Source organism: Suricata suricatta, chromosome 2, assembly GCF_006229205.1.
Source record: "Suricata suricatta isolate VVHF042 chromosome 2, meerkat_22Aug2017_6uvM2_HiC, whole genome shotgun sequence".
Lineage (NCBI taxonomy): Eukaryota > Metazoa > Chordata > Mammalia > Carnivora > Herpestidae > Suricata > Suricata suricatta.
In genome coordinates, this window is record NC_043701.1 from 181,759,631 (window position 1) to 181,774,386 (window position 14,756).

The 14,756-nt window shown below is 46.2% G+C and overlaps 1 protein-coding gene across 1 annotated transcript in view; it reads left to right on the plus strand.

Annotated features, from left to right (window-relative positions):
• Positions 1-14,756, plus strand: part of DOCK1 (dedicator of cytokinesis 1) — a 435,479-nt gene that overhangs the window by 248,069 nt on the left and 172,654 nt on the right. The window contains exon 26 of the mRNA XM_029920619.1: positions 2,039-2,133. Coding sequence (XP_029776479.1) covers positions 2,039-2,133 — 95 coding nt within the window. The remainder of the gene's footprint in view (positions 1-2,038; positions 2,134-14,756) is intronic.

Genomic DNA, 14,756 nt, shown 5'->3' on the forward strand with positions numbered 1-14,756 from the left:
CCAGTCCAGGCGAGAGAGGCTGGCCGTTTATTCGGGTGGGTGGGGTAGGGATGGAGAGAAACAGATGGATTTATGACAAGATTTTGCCCATGCATTCATGCCTTGTGTGAGATGCCCACGCAAGGGGTACAGGACCCCATAACACTCCAACAGAAGAATGCAGGAGGAATGAAGTGGCACTGAAAGCTGAAATGTTCACAAAATACCCTGCATTAGTCCTCTGTCTCCCCTTGTTGACTTGCAGCCTCCAGCCTAATAGTCTGCTAAGCTTCACCGGCCATGGTGGGGACCATCGCCATGCCGAGTAAATTATGCAGACAGACAAGGACGCCTTTGCAGAACCTCATCCTCTACAATACGCAGCGTTTTGTCTGATCAGCAAAGTACCAACATTGAACAGCTGAGCCATACTAATGAAGTCTGGGACTGTGTTTCCTAGAAAAAAAAATAAGGGAGTTGGGAAAATATGCTCCTCTTCCAGAATAATAAAAGCCAGACCCTGTATCTCAATTATTAGGCTTTGAGGAGTGATCAGCAAGAAAGCCAGCAATTTCATGCAAATAGAGATGTGGCGAAATTATGGCACTCAGCCGGCCAAATGTGCAACCTGGTCATTAAAATGTGAAAGTCTTGGCAAAGTGGGGAAACTTAAGTGGTGAACTATGAATGGCATTTAGGGAACTGGAGAGAAGTGCTGTTCCTTGTGTCTGTGTTTCTCCGGGCACCTGTGGTTGGTGTGACTCCAGCCCTGCTGGTCAGAGCTCGTGTGAGCAGAGTCTGGCGGACGTTGGGATGCCTTCTCTCTCTTGACTTTGTCTGCGTCCTGAACGTATCCTCGACTGTGGACCTCTGTTGTGAAAATGGGGGGCAGATCACGGTTGCTCCCTGAGATGTTCGTCACGGTAGGTGGCCCACAGCAGGCATAGAACCCGGCATAGCTGTTAAGGTTGCTGTGTGAAAGTATTTAACTCTGCACATCACCTTATCAACGCTGTCAAATCGAGCTTGTACCTTTTTGGGAGAAGCACTTGTTTTGAACTTTGCCAAGAATTGCTTTCTTGGCCGTTTAACTTCCATTCATCGCCTTGGTCTTCACAGCCGTTGCACCTAATTATGTTTCCGTAGATTAAATAAATGACAAACAGCCACTCATTGGGCAGTCTCTGACCGTGGCCTCATTTTTCTAAGAGGATGCTCTGTTGCTTTTCCCCACCGCCCACCCCCGACCTTGAGGGAGCATGCAGACACCCAGGGATGCGTGCTTTTCAGGATAAATGCTAGTTTTGTGCCGGTCAGCACGGAACAGGTGCCAAAGCCATCGGGTTCATGAAATTCTCCTACTTCTGATGGGCACAGGCCGGAGCTCCTAGGAAAAGGAGTATCCCTTCCTGATGCCAGGAGCCATCTTACCGGCGTGGAAGCAGAGTTCGGGGCTGGGTATGCGCCATGAAGATCAGGGGATCGTGCCTGAGACAGCACAAGAATCACCGAGTAGCCTGTGGGGTCGAAGCTGCTGGATAAAAGTGTTTGACTACACGACCGCATGGTCAGATGGCGATGGCGAGCCAAACAGGTGCAGGTGGTCAGGGGGTCCCGCCTGAGCCTTTCCCTTGTGAAATTACACTAAAAAAGGAATGGATGTTAATACTCCATATTCCACCTGGCAGGCCCTGCTCATAATGAAAAATGGATTTAGAGTACATATAAGAAATCGCTGTGACCTGCATGTGATGCTTGCAGCAGAAAGGATGCACATGGGTAACCTGAAAATCTACTCTTTGTGACTATTAGAGAGACGTGCCCACGTGCCGTTTCTGAATAAACCCCTGAAAAAGCGACTGCGGACAGGAAGTGCTCAGGCAAATAGAAAGGTAGCAGTAATGCCCAGCTCCTGGAGAATATATCTTCATTACTTTTTAGAATGTTTTCATTTAGCCCCCCCAAAAAGTGAGGTCGTTTATACTGTAATTATTCAAGGGGGGATTGGTTTTCTCCTTTTTCTTGGTGGGCTGTTTCAGTGCTCTGCTTCTTATTTCAGGATTTCCTGATGGAAACATTCATCATGTTTAAGAACCTCATTGGGAAGAACGTGTACCCTTTCGACTGGGTGATAATGAACATGATGCAGAATAAGTGAGTACGGGGAGCAGAGCTCTCCCCTTTTCCAAGGAGCCTAATTCACGTCTGGTGGGAACAGCAGTCTTGCCTGGCTGCCACGGGGGCTCTCCTACCGAGAACATATCCTCCCTGTTCTTTAGCTCAAACAGTTGTTTGGAAAAACGGACCTGGGGATTGGGTGATTTCCTTAGGCCAACGCGGGGCTTCCCCCCTGCCCTTGGAGAAAGATGGCGCTGAACCTGAGCTCCCCCGCCCTTAGCCTTTGTCAGAGGCAACCTTTGTCAAGGGTACCCTTTGCCATCAATTTGCCATCTTACTTTAATCACGTGAGTTATTAGCCCAAGTGTTTTTCACTCTAAGTTTTTGAAGGGGTCTTTGCATTTCTCGTATTTCAGCTTTAAAGAGTGAGCACTTTCTTCATACTTATTAAATATTAATCCTGTGCCTGGGCTATCATATCGCTGTGAAGACTTTTGGTTCACTTTGCAGCTCTTGTGTTCTCTACTTTCTGTAAGCACCCGCAGTGATCATTGGGTTCTCAATCACATGTGATTTCTGGAAGAAATTCCCGTTGACCTCTTTTTTTCACCCTTCTTTCTTATTGCATTTTTTATGGAGATAATTATAGATTCATAGGCAGCATGGTCATAAAAAGAAATACAGAGAGCTCTTGTGTACACTCTACCCAGGTTCCCTTGATGATAAGGTTTTCCAAAGCGATCGCACGAGTCCGCTCTCGGAATCAGCATGAGTATGACTCACGGGTGTCACGCAGATCTTCCATTGTACGTGTGCGTGTCCGAGGTACCTGGTCTTGAATCCACCACCACAGGGGTCCCTTTGTTGCCCATTGACTCTCGCCCTGCCACCCCTACCCTCCTGGGGATACCCAGCAAACACTCATGTTTTTCTCCACTTCTAAAATTGTGGCATTTCCAATGTGATACCTAAATGGAATTCTACCAAATACAACATTTTTAGGATGGACTGTTTTCACTCTGATTAATTTCCTGGATTCATATAGGTTGTTGGGCATGGCGATAGTTTCTTCTGTTTCTTTGCCAAGGGGCATTGCAGGGTGTGGATGGGCCACAGATGGTTTCACTGTTCATCTGCCAAAGGTCGTCTGGGCTCTTGCTGGTTTGGGGCTGTTACGAATAGCTGTGAACATCCATGCGCAGATTTGTGTGTGAACAAGTTCATTTCTCTGGCATAAAGGCCCTGGGGTAGGTATGCTGGGTTGAATGGTACCTATAGGTTTAGTTTCATGGAAGCTGCCAGTCGATGGTGGTACCGTTGTACGTTCTCACAAGCCACATGAGGATGATGCAATGTTTCTGTATCCTTGCCAGCATTTGCTGTTGTCACTATTTTTCGTTTTAGCCCTTGTGATAGACGTGTTGCGCGTTTCATCGTGGTTTGGGATTGCCTTTTCCCCCCTGCAACAGACAATGGCTTGCTGTGTGATTGAACAGAACACAGACCTGGCTCTGTTGCTGAGCAGAACTCCAGGCAGCGTCCGGCGCAGGGTGCGGGAGGTGGTGGGTGCAGACTCTGTCCTCTACCTTGTGACCCCACACATGAACTTGATCTGCATCTCTCCTCCAGAGTGACCATGGCCCGGCACCCAGCCTCAGCATTCCACACCCCCGGGGGTTACTTATTTCTCAAAGGTCAGATGTGATTCACACCCCAAAAGTGTTTGATTCGGTGCCTCTGATCCCAGGCGACCCACGGGGTAAACTGTCAAGGAAGATATGGCCACACGTGTTGATCGATGCTATGTTATGATGAGTGAGGGTCTGTTTTCAGTTTTCGAGTGACGACTGCATCGCTCCCTCTTCCTGTCGCTTCGCCCTCTACCTCCTGCTGCCGGCGCTGAAGAGTCTGAGCGTCACCCCAGAACTGTGTGCGTGTGACAGACACGTGGTCTTTGGTTCAACGTGTGGAGCACTGTGCTCAGTGTTTCCTTCTCCGGTATTCTGTCCAGCTTCTCCCGACACGTTCTGTCACTTCTACAGTTAGAAGGTGGCTTCACCTACGGTCTCTGGAATCACGTGTTCCCTGTACATCAGTCTAGCCTCGTCTGTGTGTCCTTACTAGGGCACCTGTGCAGGGCCCAGCCGCATGACAGAGAGGCAGATGTGTGGTGGCATCTCAGACCCAAGCCTTTGCATCTCGCCATAAGGAAGAGAGTCTTGTTTTGGGGACAGGGAATCTCTATGAGGGAGAAGCCATAGTTTGCTGTGTCTTCATAGCAAGGGGTATGATGGACTCTTCGGAGGATAAAATCTTGTGTAGGTGATAAAAGAGTAAAAGTCTGGGGGCACCCGGGTGGCTGATAAGTTAAGTGTCCACCTCTTGATCTTGGGTCAGGTCATGATCTCAAGGTTCATGAGTTCGAGACCTGCATCAGGCGCTGAGCTGATGGCATGGAGCCTACTTAGGATTCTGTCTCTCTGAGCCTTCCCTGCCCTCTCTTTCTCTCTCTCAAAATAAATAATAAACATTAAAAAAAGAATTAAAATTTGAGTGGGGAGTCCATCCTATTATCTTGCTCAGGGTGCATGTAGGCTATAACTCCACAGGACATCTCGGTAGGGCACACACTGTGATGATAAAATCCCTACGGTCTATCTCACGTTGTACACCAGATGCACAGGATGGTCTAAACTAAAATCCTAGCGCTCTGAGGCCAGGCCCTGCAGCCCACAGCATTCCTCCTGGCAGCACTTTCTAAGGATGAGCAGCATGTGTGTGTCACGTGGTGTGTGTGTGTGTGTGTGTGTGTGTGTGTGTGTGTGCGCGCGTGCACATGCTCTTGGAGGAACGTTGGCACCAAGTAAAATCTCCTTGATTTCCAGAGGTTCTGCAAGAGGCTCCAATCCATCCAGGTCCCTGTCACAGCTGCCCCCGTCCCCAGGAGCACATTCCCAAGCCAGCCCGTACGGAGAGGAATAAGCCCAAAGGAGGCCATTAGGTCAATGTTTGGGCAGCAGTGATGGTCATCGTCATTCTGGAATCCCGCTGCCCCCAAATGCTGCCCCCTCTGTTGAGCAAACAGTGTTAGTTTTTGGAAGCCGAGTCAGTTGGGTTTTGGAAGGAAAGGTATTACCTCTGTGCCACCAACTAGCTCAAACTTAAAATGACCTCAAGACATCAGGTTTAGTGACCCTGCAGTTTTCTTTCACTTTGTCTTTAAATGCCAGCTTCAGAGTGGAGTGTTGATTTCATTTTTTAACTGAATGCAGTCCTTTGTGATGTGTGATGTGTTTGCCCACTATGGCTGAAGATGAGTAGCAGGCTGCTGTCTACATGCCAGGCGCTGCTGTGGGGGCAGTGCAGGACTCATGCCCACAAAACCTGCAACAGCACTCCGAAACGGCTCAGTTTTTATTCCCATTTTACAGATGCAGAAATTGAAGCATAAAGGTTGGTTAACGTGCCAAAAGGCACACAGCTGGGAATTGATGGAGCCAGAATTTACATCCAGAGCGCACCCTCTAAGGCCCCTCCTCCTGCGACCTTGAATATATCTCCTGTCTTTCAAAGACAGTGTTGTAGTGTTTAACCCTGGTGTCCTTCGAGTGGAACTTTCTTGCAAGATTTCCTACGTATTAGAGTAACTGTTAAGCCTCAGAGTCAAAACATTCTTACTTAACTTTCATCACCATGAAAAGTATTTGCTGTTGAAGAGGGTATCATTTATTACTGGAGCCGTGTTGTAAACTTCTAGAAGAATAAAAGGTCATTAACAGTGCAATAAGATAATCTCCTGTAGAAATTACATAGATGCCACATAGCATTGTTGCTGTGCCGTTATCTGTCTTAAAAAATAAAAAGTCTATAACTTAGTAGTTTGATACCTTCTGTGTTGCCAGACATCCCTTCTCTTCCACTTCCTGGCATGTATCAGAGACTTCCTTGTGTCCACAGGGTAAGCAGTGAAGCTTCCAGGAGTCTATATTAAAGTTTTAGTGGTGCAGCTGGATGCGGACAACCACAGCTTAGAAATGGACATACTCCTGTGGTCTCCTAAATATTTATGTGGTTGTTCAGCCTTGTGTCTGCACTCCATCCCTCAATACCTGGGGCTTCTTAAATGTAATTAAAGATGGTGCCCATCAGTTCTGGTGCAACAGCTCTTAAATCAAGAATTGAAGTTACAGGATATAATGAATGTCCCAAGGATGGAAGTTGCTCAGTTGCTGTGTTTAGGATAACAACTGACGGCTGGTGGCCTGACATTATAGCTCTGCTCCAGGATCTGACAGTGCCAGATGGCAAGATGACATTTAAGATAAGCACGGTTCAGATAGAGTAGAAGAGTGCTTGCCTGTCATCCAGAAGTGCTTTAATTCCTCCCCGAGGGAGGCAAAGGCTAAGCCTCCGTGTAAGATCTGAGGCTGTGTTGGAAGCAGAGACCTTCGCCATGAGTCTCGAAGTGCTAGTATCCATCCTTGAACTCATATTAGCCAAGTTTTTCAGACTGATGCTTCGCAAGGTGGGCAGCCTAGTCTAAGACTGAGGACTTGCGTTGTGACTCTTGGGTTCTCTTTGGTTGTTAATAGAAATGTGACCACTTGGTTGATTTTCTGTGTCTTTCTTCTAGTCTTAGGACTTGAATTAGTCATGGTAAGGTGTTTGTACACTAAATTCCCTGACTAGAGTTTTAAGGCATAAGAGAGATCCAGTGGGCATTGAGTCTACTCCCTGGTTTGACTGAATCCCTTTTTCACCTTGAAGAAAGCATTTGTTATTAACTGCCTTAATTTCACGTGAGAAAGACACTTCTACCGTGTGCACTGGGTGAATGAAAGGGCACTACTGAGTCTAATTTTCAGATTTTTTAGAATTAGACTTTCTAACTCATTGTGTATATAACATAGTACTAAGCCCTTTCTATGTTTGTCAACCATTCAGTCTTGGGAACACAATTAAAAACCAGTTCAAGTACCCTGATTCAGATTCTCACTAGGCCTTGTTGTTTGTGACCCTCTCTCAAGATAAAGAATGAATCCAATGTCTTACTTCCTCAGAATACTCCTAGCTTGCAACAGTGATTATTGATTGTGTTTAAATATTCCTCTATATTAGCACAGATTCTGCACCTTGTGCTCCTTGCTTTAAGCTGGGGCCAAAAGGAGATTATATTTATGAGTTGTGGTTTTTATCTTACACACTTCCATACAGGAGTTGGTGTGTTTTACAAGTGGCGATTCGTAGACCCAGAATATAAAATAGAGCATGTAACCCCAGAGAGGACACTTGAAGCTCTCCAAAAGCTTGAGAGACTACCTGGAAGACAGAGCAAAAATAATGGTTTGCAAAATTCTTGCTGGGTGACAAAAAAGTTCCTTGCGAGTTTGTCAGGGGAGGCTGACGATTTATGTGGTAGATCCTTAAATTGACACATCGAACAAGAGAATATCACCGTAAAGGTTGAGAAGTCAAAATTCTGCCCACAGAAAATGGACGAGATGATCATTTCAATTTTGAAATGCTTAGGATACTGCCAGTTGGCCGTTACAGGGCCTGGTCATCATTGGACCTGTCTGAAAGACCAGCTGATCAAATGAGTGGATTTTGCTGACTTGCCAAATACAGTAGATAATGGTCTGAAGACCATCAGTCAGAAATGATGGTCTGGTTTTATTGTATCTGGAATCAATTTTATCTAATATTTGTCCTTAGCAACGCTGAAATTTTCTCTCATCTGAGAATCTGAGATCGTTATTGCTACTTCCTTCATGCGTCTAGGTCCTGTTTCTGATCATGGCCGTGTGGAGACTGTTCCAGAACGGTCCAGGCCGATGTTGGGACAGCCTGCATTTTTGACCACCTTTCTTTTGGCTACAGTGTCAGTGCATTTCTCTGGGACCTCTTCCCCTCCTTCTCTCCCCCCTCATCCAGGCAGCCTCTGACTGGGATTTGTTCGCCTCAGTGCATTCACACAGCGCATTACATTTCCACCAAGCTGATGTGCACATCACACATGCACACACTCATAATTGCGTGTGGCTCCTTCCGTGTGGTAAATTTCCCGTGCACATTTTTATAACACAGCCGTTTCTCTCCTTTTAAACACAGCGCATTTCCCCCACTCATAAGTAGCATCCATCAGATGTATCAGAGTCCAAGATGGAGAGCTCATGGATGGCTCTGCCAAAATTAATCTGGCGCGTAGTCAGGACAAGAAAGGGCCTTTGGCCGTAGAAAGGTGTTCTACCTTTGAGATGCCAGGCTTCCTAAGGATAAATCATGATAATGCCCAGAAAGCAAATGTGCAGGGTAGGCTGTTTGCAGGTAGAGCGCCATTTGGTTTCATTGCTGTGGAAGAATTTTTGTCCTTGCCTTGGGCTCAGAGCAGAAGAAATGTGCCACTTGTCTTTGGGCAAGAGACAGTGAGGTGGGGGGTGGGGGTCCCCACTCCTTGGGGACCTGCCTCAGGGGCCCTGACAACAGCAATCACTGAAAATGGTCCCGTCTGGGAGGACTCTGTTTTCCTGCTCTGCCTCCTCCTCAGGAAATACCTCTCCCATGGAAGGGCACACCGCCAAAGCCTCTGTGCACGTCGGAAGCACGATGTAGAGCGTTTGGGGCTCAAGAGACTCTTGGATTATTTCTTCTCAACATCTTTTTTACTTCCTTTGAAGCCTGGGGTTTTAAGGTGATGTTGTTACTTTTAATTTAATTTATTTTTTAAATTTACTGGTTTCCTATGGAGCTTTGCATACCCAACGGCTTGGAGGTCTCAGTGCACCTCAGAGCCCTTCTTCCTTTTGAAACTGTATACGACGGCTGTTGACATAAACACTGTCACCACACAATTTGCTGAGACCACAGAAAAAAAATAAATAAGGGGCGCCTGGGTGGCTCAGTCGGTTAAGCCTCTGGCTTCGGCTCAGGTCAGATCTCACGTTCGTGGGTTCGAGCCCCGCGTCAGGCTCTGTGCTGACAGCTAGCTCAGAGCCTGGAGCCTGCTTCCGGTTCTGTGTCTCCCTCTCTCTCTGCCCCTCCCCCTCTCATGCTCTGTCTCTCTCTCTATCAAAAATAAATAAAACATTAAAAAAGTAAATAAATATTGTTTTTCGGTAGGAGAAAGAGGAATTCAAAGTCCGTATAATGAAAACATTCTGGAGGAAAATTTCCCCAGAGCTCAGCATGCCGGCGTTCTACCCAGCTCCCACGTGTCAGAATCCTGGTCTTTGAACTCGTATGTTTCTCCAAAGAAATCAGCCCCACCTGAGATGTTTTGCTGCTCAGACCCCCAGTCTGTAGACGGTAAAGGCACAGCCCTGCCTCCTTGGTTGGCCCGACCCGGCTACCCCCGAGCACAGTTCTGGCTGGTCTCCTGGAGAAACACAAGAGATGTTTCTCTGCGGCTCAGTAGGTCACCTTGAAGCCCTGGAATTTCAAGATGGATATTGATTCCGATCCAGTAACGGCCCCTTGGGTCTCTGAGCAGGAATAGGACCCCACCTGCGTGGTACTCTGCTACCAGCTGCAAATCCACTTATCCTTTATGGCAGTTATTTGGGTATTTCATCAATTATTTGAGTATTTTCCATATAGTTATCCTACAGTATGCATTCTTTTGCTCTGGGCTTAATAATTAAGCTTGGCCTCAAACTAAAACAAGTAATTCCGTATTTTACCTCATTTTGTATAACCAATTCATTGCACATAACACAGATCTTTTATACAGTTGGGTTTTATTCAGATTGCCTCTTTATTTAATTCAGAATTGGAAACTCAAGCGACTCTTCAAAGGAATGGCAGTGTTGAAGAGCCCTTAGCCAGGACTCTTATTTAGGGAAGCTTGCGTCAGAGGGAAGTTTTGAAAGGGCAAAGCCTGTTTAAGAATTCTCGGAGCCCATGCACACCTTGCTGTGAGCCCGTGGCTGGTGTTGATGGGGCCGTCTGCTGGCACTTAATCCTAGAGGACGCACTTCACTCCGTGAGAAATGATGCCAAGTGCGCTCTCTGTTTGATGCATGAAATTTCTCGCAATGCGCAAGACAAAATGGAGGAAATGCATTTTGATAAGGTCATCCTTCAGGTCCTTTTGTCTCAAGGTTTACCTCCAGGGCTACTGGGACTTTGAAGAACCATGCAACTCAAAATGTCAATAACGCCATTTTGTAGATGGATAAAACCGTGTCTCTGTGACGTCAAGTAACTAATAATAATATATGTGATTGATTTCAGTGTCCCTCTTCTCTTTATTTGCACATTGCTTCGCCACCTTTTCCTGTTACATGACCCCAGCAAAGACAGTGTCCCTTAGAATGAACACTAGGAGCCATTCTCTGAGGATGCCAGGGGTGACCTTTCGTGTAGTAAGGTAGTGCCTGTGAATTGGAGGCAGTTTTCTCCACGATGTGCTGGCAGGAGCTCCAGCTTTATGGCAAATCTCTGTGTGGGTGGCCAGCCCAGGCTCACGTGGCCATGGGAGCAAGAAGGGTATGGGGAGTCGAGTTATACTGATGCGAATTTAGACCCCAGGGCTGCCCCGGCATGTAGGACCTGTGTAGGGAATATTAGAAAGTGTCTCTTCTGGGGGAGTTTGTGTGTGTGTGTGTGTGTGTGTGTGTGTGTGTGTGTGTTTATAAAACATTATACATAAGTATAATATTATCAATTAGAAATAAATAAGATTCCACATCTATGTGAGATCACACAAGTATCTGTCTTCCTTTGTCTGACATATTTCACTTAGCGTAATGGCCTCAAGGTCCACCCATGCTGTGACCGATGGCGAGATTTCATCCTTTCTTGTGGCTGAATGACACTCCTCTCTCTGTATCCTATCTTCTTGATCCATTTATCCGTCTATGAACGCTTAGGTTGTTTCTGTGTTTTGGTCTCTGTAAATAATGGTGCATTGAACACGGGAGTGCAGGTAGCTCTTCAAGACAGTGTTTTGTTTCCTTTGGGAAGCTACTGGAAGGAGAATGCTCCATCATGTGCTCATCCGTTTTTGTTTTTTTTAAGAATCTCCATACTGTTTTCCACAGTGGCTGCTCCAGTTCACATTCCCAGCGCTCATACACAAGGGTTTCCTTACCTCCACAAACTCTCCAATATTTATCTCTTATAGTTTTGATAATTTCCATTCTAACAGGTGTGAGGTGATATTGTACTGTGGTTCGATTTGCGTGTCCCTGATGATGAGTGATGTTGAGCATCTTTTCATGGGCTTGTGGACCATCTGTATGTCTTCTCTGGGAAAATGACTCTTTGGAAAAATTCCCGTTTGTTAACTGGATTGTTTTTGCAATTGTATTATGTGAGCTTTTGATGTGTATTTTGGATATTAACCAGTTGTTTTTGGATGTTAAGTCCTTACCCTGCTTTTCTTCTCTGCTTGCAGGATAGGAAACTTTTTTTTAGATGTGTCTGTTGCGGATACGTTTTTCTTTTCACTGACTGCTATTTTTTTTTCTTTATCTTTCTTTCTTTTTTTTTTTTTTTGGTTTAGTTTTTTATGTTTACTTTTATTTGAGGGGTCGGAGGAGGAGGGGCAGAGAGAGAGGGAGACACAGAATCCGAAGCAGGCTCCAGGCTCTGAGCTGTTAGCACAGAGCTCGACATGGTGCGTGAACTCACCGACCACAAGATCATGACATGAGCTGAAGTCGGACACTTAACCAACTGAGCCACCCAGGCATCCCTTTCTCTCTCTCTCTCTCAATAGTGGTCTTCTTGGTTGACATTAAACACTTTTATTTACAATAAATTTTCTTTTTAAAAAGTCATCAGGGTGCCTGGGTGGCTCAGTAGGTTAAGCCTCTGACTTGGGCTCAGGTCATGATCTCACGGTTCATGAGTTTGAGCCCCACATCGGGCTCTGTGCTGACATCTCAGAGCCTGGAGCCTGCTTTGGATTCTGTATCTCACTCTCTCTCTGCCCCTCCCATGCTTGCTCACTCTCTCTCTTTCTCAAAAATAAACATTTAAAAAAAAAATCTTCAATGACTCTTGCAGGAACAGACTGAGCGAACTTCCTGCTGGCAAACTGTTTGTCACCAGCATGGTGACAGTCCAGATAGTAAGGGACCTGCTGCTGCCTGGTGTAGATTCTGTCTGTCTAGAAGTTCCATGAGATACAGTTTCTGTAGTCAAATCACCATAAAGACAGAACACGAAATTATGCCATTAATCACCAGACTCCTGCTATTTCCCTGACATGGGATGAGAAATGGAATTGCATAATAATTTTATTATTATTCCACCACTTAAGGTTTTTATAGATCACCTATGTAATATATTTTCAGATTTGTAAAGAAATGATAGTAATATTTTCATTCTTTATTAAATTTATTTTAGAGAGAGAGCACGTGCGCAGGGGTGAAGGGCAGAAAGAGAGAGAGAGAGAGAGAGAGGGAGAATCATAAGCAGGCTCCATGCTCAGTGCTGAGCCCAATACTGGATTCAATCCTACAACCCTGGGATCATGACCTCAGCTGAAGTCAAGAGATGGAAACTCAACCAACTGAGCCACCCAGGTGCCCCAAGATAGGATAATAATATTTAGTGTAGTTTCTGCATAGAACCAAAATGTCCACTGGATTTGTGGCATTTTCTATACATTTGTGCCTCTATAAGATGCTTTTATATGTCCCTTGCTCTGTTTTCATGGAATTCTATGCATTTGTGCATGGATCTTTGATGCTGCTTGGCAGAAATTCCTCCTTGTCACTGTGTCACTGTGGTGGCTGGTCAATGCCCAGTGGCCCCGCTTGCCACTTAGCAGGTGCTCAACAAAGACCAGCTGCCTGACTGAAAGAATGTCGGTGGGAAATGGTTTTTACGACAAAGTCAACCGATAAAAGCACATGCCATGGTTTTGTAGCAGTGCTTTGCCAAGAATAAAATGAAGTTACCGTTTTATATTTGGGTCCACAAAGAAATCATTCCGGAAAGAAATGATTCCACTAAGAAATCACCCCAGTTGTATTTTTCATGACAATGAGCAATAATACTTCTTATTATCTTGAGGCTTTACCAGCTAGCGAATTTCCACAATTGAAAGTTGTTCTAAACTTTCAGGCGAGGGTGATCCCCGTCCTTATCTGTGCGCCGGCATCCCTGACCAGCAGGGAGTCTGCTCTCTGGTGTTTCCTGTTGGCCTTTCCAAAAAGACGTCACGGGAGAGTTTTTACTTAATACTGCACCTGTCAAATCCCCAGAGCTGCAAGTAAATTGAAGATACAAATTATATTGTAAAGTGAAGTATTTTCTGTTATTCTACAGTGCGGTTGATTTAGGAAGAAAATGAACACTGACAGCTTGGTCTTTTCAGTTCACTGGATTCTAATGGCTCAAAACAAAAGCCCTGGACGGAAAGCCTCTTCCCACATTGCTGTTTCAGAGACGCTGCGAGCTGTTCTCTGTGTTCAAGACCCAGCGCCCCTCAACTCCCATGCCGTGGACACGGGGGCCTGGGGAAGGGACGGACAGCGCGGAGTGTGAATATCTGTGAATATAAGTGTTAACCGTCCGCAGCAGGGAAAAGACTGCTTTAGCTGTCTGGCCATTTGGGCAGCACTTTTCTCAGCATGCCATCTGTTTTCCAAAGCAGGGCGGATCTCTCCTCTGGTCTGTCTGATACGTTGCCCTCACATCATGAACATCGGGCTGCTTGGGGTGCAGAGGCCTGGGAGAGGGGGTCAGAGGAAGCCCCTCTATTTCTCCTTTTCTGGGATTCTTGACAGCCTGTCTTCTCTCCTGATGCATTGTCTTCAGGGGGGAAACTGAGGTTTCCTGCAGGAGCTAGAAAATCCTAAATCGTCAGACTATGTTTCTCTGCTGGGCCGTAGCGGGATTGGATGGATGTTCTGGAACGGTGGGTGGTTCCTTAGGCTGCGCTCCTTTGACGGAGGCCGAACCATAAAGATGTCCCGGTTCAGGTTTGCTTCAGGGCTATTTCCGCATTTGTCCTGACTGCCGTGGTCCCATTTGGCAGGTGGCAGCAAGGCTCTTTCCCTGCCCACCCCCCCCACTGTCCCCTCCCATTCGGCAGGTGGCCTCCTGGCTGCTTTCCCCGCCCTCCCGGTGATTCAGGGATCAGAAATCTGATTTGATGCTTCAAACGGAAGGCCACTGCTCAACTAAAATAAGAGACCATCCCGACCACGTCCGATGCTGCACTTACTGTGTGGAAGGTGTTTTTAATTGGCCACTAACCTGCAGACGATGCGGAAACGGAATGGAAGAGTCAAGCTGGATATGGGATAGATTTCTTAATTTTTGATATGAAACCTAAGATTTAAGTTTGATTTAAAGCGAATGGAGCACGTCTGTTTTATGAGATACCCTGAAGGTAAACATGGTCTGCAAGTCATTTCCGGGGGCCCGGGTTTTCTGAGCGGTATTGGTCAAACGCTGTTCTCTCTTGGACCTGAAGGGAAGGTCCCCCATATACCGAGCATTACAAAGTGAGTTTCTAATGTGGAGGAAAATGGGAGAGAAGGGCAATGTCCTGCTTGTTATTTATATTCTAGTGGATGGATTTGGGGTGGTTTTCTAGTTATAGGAAACCGCACACACAAGACAACACCTAAAAAAGGAACCTAAACGTAACTGGGTATAGAAGGGGCCAGAGGGAGCTCATGGGAACCTGGCACGTTGTC